General features: G+C 68.1%; 2 protein-coding genes across 3 annotated transcripts; both read right to left on the bottom strand.

Annotated features, from left to right (window-relative positions):
* Positions 1–2620, bottom strand: LCNL1 (lipocalin like 1). The gene is given in 7 exon segments (XM_055400807.2): positions 1–237; positions 480–581; positions 841–951; positions 1085–1158; positions 1670–1809; positions 2129–2284; positions 2287–2620. Coding segments are annotated over 7 exon segments (816 nt in total). The 5' UTR covers positions 2494–2620; the 3' UTR covers positions 1–211.
* A 795-nt stretch (positions 2621–3415) lies between these two features.
* PTGDS (prostaglandin D2 synthase) lies at positions 3416–6560 on the bottom strand. Of its 2 annotated transcripts, XM_055400808.2 has the most exons (7): positions 6384–6559; positions 5410–5549; positions 5227–5303; positions 4751–4867; positions 4507–4608; positions 3896–3921; positions 3416–3552 (listed from the first exon to the last, which is right to left on the bottom strand). In XM_055400808.2, exons 1-6 carry the CDS (start codon positions 6495–6497, stop codon positions 3896–3898), a joined length of 576 nt encoding a protein of 191 aa, XP_055256783.1. In that variant the 5' UTR covers positions 6498–6559; the 3' UTR covers positions 3416–3552. The 2 variants fall into 2 exon arrangements, with proteins under 2 accessions (XP_055256783.1, XP_088697128.1); XM_088841002.1 differs by lacking the exons at positions 3416–3552; positions 3896–3921 and having other exon boundaries at positions 4460–4608; positions 6384–6560.
* Between the last annotated feature and the right edge of the window lie 1902 nt (positions 6561–8462).

Consider the following 8462-nt stretch of genomic DNA (forward strand, 5'->3'; position numbering starts at 1 on the left):
GACTCTTTATTGTGCTGGGGGCGGGGTGGAGAGGCAGCCGCTCCTGGAGTAGGGCTGGGCCGCGGGCACCGCCGTCACCGCCGGCTCCGCCTCCTGCGCTGGGGTGGGGCTCGCGGCGGGCGGGGCCTCCCGGTGGGTGGGGCTAGCGGCGGGCGGGGCCTCCCGGTGGGCGGGGCGCTGGGCGGCTGTGGTCCAGGCCGGCCGCCCTCACCTAGGCCAGGACCTCCGCGCACTGGTCTGTGGACGAGAGAGGGTCCTGAGGAAACGTTCGGCGTCCCCTCCCCACCTCCCCGGACCCTCCCCCGAGGGGCCAAGCCCCTCCCCTGCCTGTGACCCCCTCCTCCTTCCCCTGGCCCTGCTGTTGTGCGTCCAGGGCCCGAGGCGTGAGCTGTGGGGCCTCCCGCACCCCCCCAAACCGCAGTCTGGGTCGGGGGTCCTTCTGCCCCTGCAGCGTTGGGCGGCCTGGAGATGATGCTCACCTGACTTGGGCAGCAGGACGCCCTGGCTGGGGTTCAGGCCCACTTGGGGTGCCAGCTGCTGCATCCTCTGGGCGCCTTCAGGAAACAGTTCTGGGGCCCGGGCTGAGGGCAGGGGTGCCGTGAGCAGAGGGGCAGGGCTGGGAGGGGAGTGGGAGGTGGGAGGGCAGGGCTGGGGAGGGTCCCAGGGAGACACTGGAAGATGCTGGTTTCACCTGCCTCCCAGTCATGGCTCGCTGGGGAGGCACATGGGGACACCGCAGAGCAGACCTCCCACGTGACCCCAGAGGAAGGCGGTGATGGGGCTGGGGTGGTGTGAATGCGGCCCTTCAGGTGGGCGGGTCTCCCACTACCTGTCACCCACCATAGAGCTGCAGCCAGATGTTCTTTACACCCCCCTTCTGAGTCTCAAAGTACATGACGGCGAAGTGCTTGTAGTCAGTGAAAGCCACCCTGATGTCGGTCTGGGCCATAGCTGGGGGCGGGGAAAGGAGCCTGCTGAGCTGGGCGCCGGCCTAGACGCCCCTTGCCCATCCCCACGGTCCCCACGAGCCAGCCCTGCTGCTGCCCCCACCCACCCGGCACCGCCTGTGAAGCGCCAGCCTCACCCACGTTGCTGAACTGCCCGTCCACGGCCCCCTTGGTGAAGGTGCTGTCCATCTTCTGGCACCCGCCATCAGGCCTGTGAAGGGGACCCCAGCGGTCTGAGCTGCAGCCCCTGCCCACCTCCCAGCCTCGCTGGGCGTTCTGAAGATGCTGCCCGACCGCGACAAAAACGGCTGCCACTTAGCTGCTGCCAACCACCCCAGGGCTACCTGTCTCCCATCAGATCAACGCCTGATCGATCACACAGGTGCTTCATGATTCACTTACAGGAAAGGAGACACCCTGGGGCAGAGGAACACAGCCAGGGGACGTGGGGTCTGTAGGGTCTCCCTGTCCGTCCTCCAGACACCAGCACGCATGCACAGGCACACACACACACAAAAACACGGACACACTGACATGGCTCCCCCACGCCCTCAGGTGGGGCCCCTCTGAGAAGCAGGTGAGCAGGGCTGCTGTTTCGATGGCCCTGCAGCCTAGCACAGCCGGGGCCTGGCTCTGACCCCCTGCTTCCTCCTGGCTCCCACCTGACTGCATGTTGGCCGGGCTTAAGGCCAGTCCAACATGGGACTCCTGGGATCACTTACGTGGGGAACCCAAACTTGATGCCCAGGTCGCCGTTGGCCAAGGAGGTCACCAAGACCACGGGCATCTTCATGTTGTCCTTGGCGTCCAGGAAGCCCTGGTCGTCCGACACCGCCCCAACCACGTACCACAGGCCCTGGAACTGCAGGGGGACAGGGCGAGCTGGGGGCAGCCCCAGCTGCCATGTCAAACCTGACCCGAACTTGGGGGGCAGCTGCAACTCATTTGGCTGGCGGACCAGCAAGTGGTGGGGACAGAAGTCAGACTTGGGGCCGAGGGGTCTACTGTCCTCTGCAGCACACCCCACCCCCCAAGTCAGCCGGGCAGATGGATGCGGGCTTGGTCCCCTTGAGCTGAGCTTGAACCAGAATTGGGGCTGGGCTGGGCTCCCCCAGCCCTCTGGCCTGTCTGGTAGAACACAATCAGAGAGAGGCTGCTGGCCCAGGCACATCTGTGCGCACCTGGCTGGCATCGAAGTCGGCCTGGATGGGGACCTGGGCCTGGCCTGGGGCTGCAGCGAGCAGGGCGAGAGTCCCGCTGATCAGCAGCGTCTGCAGCATCCTGGAAGGTGGCTCTCGTCGATGGCACGGGGCTCGGGAGCAGGACAGGAGGGTTGGGGTGGCCTCTCCCACTGTGCCTTTATGCCCCTGAGATGCCCTGGGGCGCTGGCCTGCCCGCCTGGGACATGCCCCCTCTGATAGGCTCCGATCGGGTTGCTCCCTGGGGCGCTGGCCTGCCCGCCTGGGACATGCCCCCTCTGATAGGCTACGATCGGGTTGCTCCCTGGAGCAGCCTGGCCCAGTGGCCCCCACCAGACCCCGCCCATCCTTTCTGGGGAGGGGGCCGGATGCCCCGGAGCAAGGGGAGGTGAAGGCCTGGCAGGCCCTGTGGGATGTGGCCTCCAGCCCTGGGCTCAGGCAGAGCTTCGGGAAGCCATTCCAAAAGCTCATCCTCACCTCTGACCCTCAAAACCTAGGGGCCTGGACAGGGCCTGGTGGGCAGGTTGCTGTGGGCACTATACTGTGTGAGCTGGGAGGGCCCGGGACAGGGGCTCAAGAATGGTCACACTGGCGGAGAATCTGGGGGACAGCAGGAGGTGAAGGGCAGGCTGGGAGGGAGACCTTGTGCGAGGCTCTGGGTCAGCTCGGGTGCCAGGGGCTGGTGAGTGGACAGGGCTGTGCCCTTGAGGCCCAGGCCAGAGGCTGGGGGCTGGGGGCTCTCAGGCGGCCCCAGAAGATGGGGGGTGGCGGCTCCAGCCCACTCGGTCAGTCTGTCCTGTCTGGGGTGCACGGACATTCCAGCCTCTTTCCTCTTTGCACCCTCAAACCCTTCTCTCTGCCCCGTCTGAGGGTGCTAATCCCATTCCTTCAGAGCTGCCCTGGGCCTCGGCCTCTCCTGGCCGGTGTGGGGGCAGGCTGTGGGCACCTGTCCAGAACTGGCCTGCTGTACCTGCGCCTTGAGAGGGTGGATGGAGGGCTGCGGTGGGTGAGATCCGGCTGCATGAAGTGGGTGGGGACACAGATTCCCTGGGCTGTCTAGGCTTCTGGCCAGCCGCCCCTCCCACACCATCAGGGGCCGAGCTAGTGCACCCCTGCCCGCCCCCTCAGGGCATCCAGCAGAGCCAGCCACCGAAATTTCACAGAGGGTGAAGAGACACCCAGGCCCAAAGCAAAGGGGGGTGGTCAGGTCCCCGGAGAGCTGGCCAGAGCCAGGCCCAACTGCAGGACAGACAGTCAGGACCCAGGCACTGACTTGCTTCAGAGTTTATTCTCAGAGCAGGGATAAAGGCTGAGGGGCCGGGGCTGGGGTCTCAGGCTGGGGTCTCGGGTGTTGCAGGAAACGGCTGAGCAGGGCAGAAGGGCCAGGTCCTGAGAGCTGGGCTCGCCTGGGCAGGAGAGTGGGACCTGTGGGTGGGGCCGGCCACACGCCCCCCCACCCCAGGACCCCAGCCCCCACCAGTCTCAGGTCCTGAGGACCCAGCCACTGAGGCCTCTCAGCAAAGGGCACCAGCCTCCCCTGCCGTCCCCTGGTCTTCCCGCCCCGGTCCTGTCCCGGCCGCCCGCTCCGCCTGCTCCTGGGGACCTTGCCGAACCCCAGCGGAGCCCCTCCGTGAAGCAGCCCCGGTTGGCCGGGCGCCAGCCCTCGTGGCAGATGGGAGGCTGTTGGTGAGCACGTGTGGAGTGAACGAGTTGGGGGGCTGCTGGGTGAAGGCCCCAGCCCCCACTCACCTACGCGCGCTCCTCCATGCACGTTTCTGCCAAGAAAGAAGCCCAGGCCTGCGGTCAGGGCCCCAGGCCCGCCCCTTCCCACCCCCTGCTGCAGGCATGGAGAGCATCTTGTTGACCCCTAAGTGGCTGGCTGTCACCCCTATCACTCCCGCCCCTCTCCCAGGCTCTGTCTACCCCTTCTAAAGGAAGATCCGGTCCCCCCAGGCCCAGAGCAGGCTGCCCTGGCAGGGAGGCTGTGGGCGCTTCAGGAGCCTGTGCTGAGCCCCGTGTGGTGGTCCCTCATCCCGATGTGGACCCCATTTCTAGGCCTGCCCTGCCCCCTCCAGGCTGGGGACTTGTGCATCTTGGGGGCCCACCCAGGGCCTGGCATACAGTGGGCGTGTGGTGAATCCGGGGAGGGGCTGTTTCCTGAGGAGCGTCTTCCTGGGCCCGGCCCAGGGGCTGCGGGCCAAGGTCATGGTGTGAGGACAGACCGCCCCTGCTCCGGAGGCCACGCACCAGTCAGTGGGCAGTCTGGCTGGACTCCACCCCTCGGCCTCCCCTGGATCAGGAGACAGTCTGTCTGCCTCTAATTTGACTTTAATCCCCTCCCGTCAGATTAGCGTGCTCACCAGTCTTCGGCAGGAACACAATGCCTTCCTCTGTGAAGCCCAGGCTCTTGGCGAAGGTGGTGAACTTTTCCTTGACCTCGGCTCTGGGGGTCTGGGTGCGGCCTGGGGCAATGGGGAGAAGCCTTCGGCCTCTGTTTGTCTGGAGGGCCCCTGCTCTGCCCCTGCTCCCGTGCCCGGGGCGCCCCCAGACACCTCCTCGAGTGGAACCCAGGCCCGGCGGTGGGCACGGTGTGGGGACACGTACTGTAGAGTGTCGCCATGTGGAAGTCCCGGCCCGGGCCTCGGACGCCCTCGGTGTAGAGCAGGGCATAGGTCTCGTAGTCCGTCTCTGCGACCGACACCTCATGGGTGCTGCTCCAGTCTGGGAACCCGGGAGATAGCCCCGCAGGGCCCAGTGTCCCCAAACCAGAAGGGCTCAGAAAACCAGGGGTGCATGGGACAGCCACAAACCCCGAAGCCACAGCCCTCTGGGGAGGTGGAGAGACGGCCAGGGGGAGGTCATCCCCAGGCACGGGCAAGGAGGGCAGGAGCCCTGGGATGCAGAGCTGCCTGAGAAGCGAGGGCAGCGTGGGGCACACACAGCTGGAGAGCCCTTTGTGGGGGCTGTGGGGCAGACCCAGGCCGGCCCTGGAGGGGCAGACACCCCCCCACCCTCCCCTGTACTGCCCAGAGTGTCGCCCAGAGTCCCAGCCAGCAAGTGTTGCTCCTGGCCCCACTCACGAGGGCTGGTGTAGCTGTAGCAGCCTGGGGGGCCGGCGGGGCGCAGCAGTAAGGTCCGGGTCTCACACTGGTCTTTCCTGTGGGCAGGTCATCCTGGGGTCAGGGGTCAGGTGTTGGGGGTGTCCCCAGACTGCGACCCTGCGCCGGGAGCTCTGGGCCCCAGATGCCCGCCCCGCCGCCCACCTGAGGAAGGTAGAGGTGAGGTTGAGGCCGCCGTCCGCCGCGGGGGCCACCGCAGACTTGCACATGGACAGCACCTTCTTCTTCTCCAGGAACCAGCTCGAGTTGGAGGCAAGGCCGGAGGTGAACCAACGCCCCAGGAACTGCGGCAAAAGGACCCCACGCCGGTCGGCCGGGACCCTCCGGACCCGCAGCGGGTGGGCGCCCCGCCCCTCCCTGCCCCTCCCCCCGCCCCAGGCCCCGCACCGCACCGCACCCAGGCCCCGCCCCCGTCCCGGCGCGGACCCGCCCCGCCCCGCTCTGCCCCGCCCCCCGCACCCAGGCCCCGCCCCGCCCCGCCCCCGGCCCGGACCCAGGCCCCGCCCCCGTCCCGGCGCGGCCCCGCCCCGCCCCCCGGCCCCGACCCCCGCGGGTTCCCCTCCCGCCGGCCGGGGGGCGGGCGGCAGAGGGCGCCGGGCCGACCCTAGCGGGGTCGGATGCGGACGCGGGGCGCGGAGCTGGAAGACCCGCTCCGACGTGCTCCAGCAAAGCCCCGCAGGCCTCTGCGCGCGTGTTCACACGGGGGAGGGGGCGCGCACCGGGGCGCACTCGGTCCCGTCGCCATTCCTGGCGCCACCCCGAGCTCTTCCATCACCTGCGCACTCGCGCACGGAGGTGTGTCCCCGGCCCAGGTGTGGAAGCTGTGCCTGTTTTCCCTGGGCGTCGCGAGCTCGTTGGGCTAACCGTGTTGGGTTAGGGGTGGCGGGCGCGCAGGCGACCCGCGGGTCTGACGAGCGCGCGCTCCCGCTCACGGGCGCGTCCCTGCCCTTCGGGCTCCTCTCTGTAGGGCTCCTCTCTGTAGGGCTGTTCTCTGCCTCTTCGGGTCAGCCTCCTCCGGCCGGTCCAGCCCTCCTTCTCTCCCGCTCCCCCCTTCCCAGGGAGAGCGCCCCCTCCCCACGAGCACCATCCTGTCTCTGCACCAGGCAGGGAGCCCTCACCTTGTCCTCTTGGAAGTTGGGCTGCAGGGTTGCCTGGGTGGGGGCTGGGGTCTGCAGGACCCACAGGACCCCCAGCAGGAGCAGCCCCATCCCCAGCCTGTTCGGAGTGGCCATTCTCCCAGGACCGGCCGGCAGCACAGGCAGAGAGGCAGGGGGGAGGCAGGGAGGCCACCCGGAGACCCCTATTTATGGGCCTGGCTTGGCCTCCACCCAGGCCCAAGGACAGCCCACTGCAGGCTCGTGACACGGTGGGAGGACAGGGCAGCGAAGCCCAGCGGCGGCCTCTCCCGCCACGGGATGCTTATGTAAGAGGCACTGACTGGGATGGCCTCGGCCTGCCCCCCGGGCCGAGCTGGAGGGAGCAGAGGCCCCTGCATGGTGGGTCCCTTCTCCACCCTCAGAGGGTCCACTCCAGCAGCCTGGTTGGGGGCAGGGGGCAAGTGCCTTGGTGCTGCCCTGCCTCTGGGGTCTCTGGTCACTTGACTCCCCCAACAAACCCTGCCATTGTTCTGTGTCCAAGCCTGGTAACCCTGGGAGGCGACACGAGGCCCTGTTTGCATTGCCTGAGTTTCGTCCTGGAAGGCCCAGCAGGCCAAGGGGTGATGGGAAACTTGGGCCAAAGGAAAGAAGCCAAAGGCCCGCTCAGAGTGGAGCCCGAGGGCCTGGTGTGCAACACAGCATCCCTGGAGCCAGCTGGCGGGGTCTGGCTGGGGGCCCCTGGGGCGTCCTTCCCAGCCTCAAGGCCAGAGGGCCATTCCTTGCACCTCCACACCTGCACAGCTGCACACCTGCCCACCTACACACCTGCACAGCTCCACACCTGCAGTGGCCCCACCCAGCCTGTCCTATTACCTGGGGTGCCAAGCTGGTGCCTCCCTCGGGGCCAGAGGACGTGAGGTTCCCCCACCCTGCAGAGAGGGCCACCTCCCCCCAGAGGCCTCCCTGGGTTGTCGGGCTGTCTCTGAGGTCCTGGGCCCTGTTCAAATCTGACAAATGTCCCCTGTTCCTCTGGTCCTGACCAAGGCCACCAAGGTCCAGGGCCTCAGCACAGGACCAAGTGGGGTTAGCAGCTCTGAGCAGCGGTGAGTGGGTGGGTGCGCGCACCTGGGGTGGGGGCTGGGGAGGTGAGGCTGGGGAAGGAGGTCCCAAGCGTGGTGCAGACACGGGGGACATGGCTGTGGTTGGGGGCCACAGGAGCTGGCACTCCCCCCCGGGGCCAGCCCACCACAGGGTGCAGCTCCTGTCTGGTGCTTGGCACTTTCCGCCCGGAAGCTGGATACTTGGCAGCCCGGCCTCTGGCTTTGGACCGGACCCAGGGCTGTCCGGAAACCACGTGGAAGGGGAGGTGTGGGCCGGGTCAGCTCCCTGAATGGAGCTAGTGTGGGCCCTGCCACCCACCTCGCAGGGTCGGGACGGTGGGCCCCAGGCCCACAGGGGTCCTAGTGAGGGCAGGGTGCCTGTACCTTGGTCCCCCTGGCTTCTTGGGTCCAGCCAGACCCCTGCCGTGGGGGGGCCCCACCCCTGGCAGATGGCCCAGGGTCCCAGAGCACAGAGTTGGGTTTTTTGGGTGGCACCATGAAGAGGGCCTCCTGTCTTCTCACTGGTGCCAGGGCTGGCAGGGGCCGTCCCCGGAAGAGGCCAGTGTGGGGGGCTGGCACAGGAGGCTGGATGCAGGGGTGAAGGGAGGTGGTGTGAGGTGGGGAGGGCTGCAGTGCACGGGTGGGCCCAGGCAGGCCCGAGACCCCCACCGCTCTGCCCTGGCCTCCCATGCACCCTGCCCCTCCACATGCTCAAGGCAGGAGTTGGGGGGCTGGTCCCGGGCCCTGCACCACCCTGGGGCTGCCCCAGGCTGCAGCCTGGCCTGGGGGCAGAGCGAGGGGCTCCTTTCAGGACGGTAGAGGCGCAGAAAGAGGAGCATGGGAGGGAGGCCCGGGATGTCCGTGTGGGCCCCGGCCTCCTGCTGTTCACCACTGAGCCGGGTGGCTCTTTGGCCGTGCGGAGGCTCCTGGGTCCACGGGGGTGAGCTGTGTGCCTGCCGAGCGCAGGTCACACCAAGATCAGGGCGCCTCCGCCAGCGGT

Source organism: Moschus berezovskii, chromosome 11, assembly GCF_049115385.1.
Source record: "Moschus berezovskii isolate FMDL1 chromosome 11, NW_MosBer_1.0, whole genome shotgun sequence".
Classification (NCBI taxonomy): Eukaryota; Metazoa; Chordata; class Mammalia; order Artiodactyla; family Moschidae; genus Moschus; species Moschus berezovskii.

What these genes read in the sequence shown, in the direction of transcription:
- PTGDS (XM_088841002.1), bottom strand. Translation starts at nt 6,497, where the DNA reads ATGGCCACTCCGAACAGGCTGGGGATGGGGCTGCTCCTGCTGGGGGTC. An exon ending in CTACAGCTACACCAGCCCTC is followed by an intron (nt 4,868 to 5,226) that starts GTGAGTGGGGCC and finishes CCGGGTTCCCAG; the next exon opens with ACTGGAGCAGCACCCATGAG. An exon ending in CCACATGGCGACACTCTACA is followed by an intron (nt 4,609 to 4,750) that starts GTACGTGTCCCC and finishes CCATTGCCCCAG; the next exon opens with GCCGCACCCAGACCCCCAGA.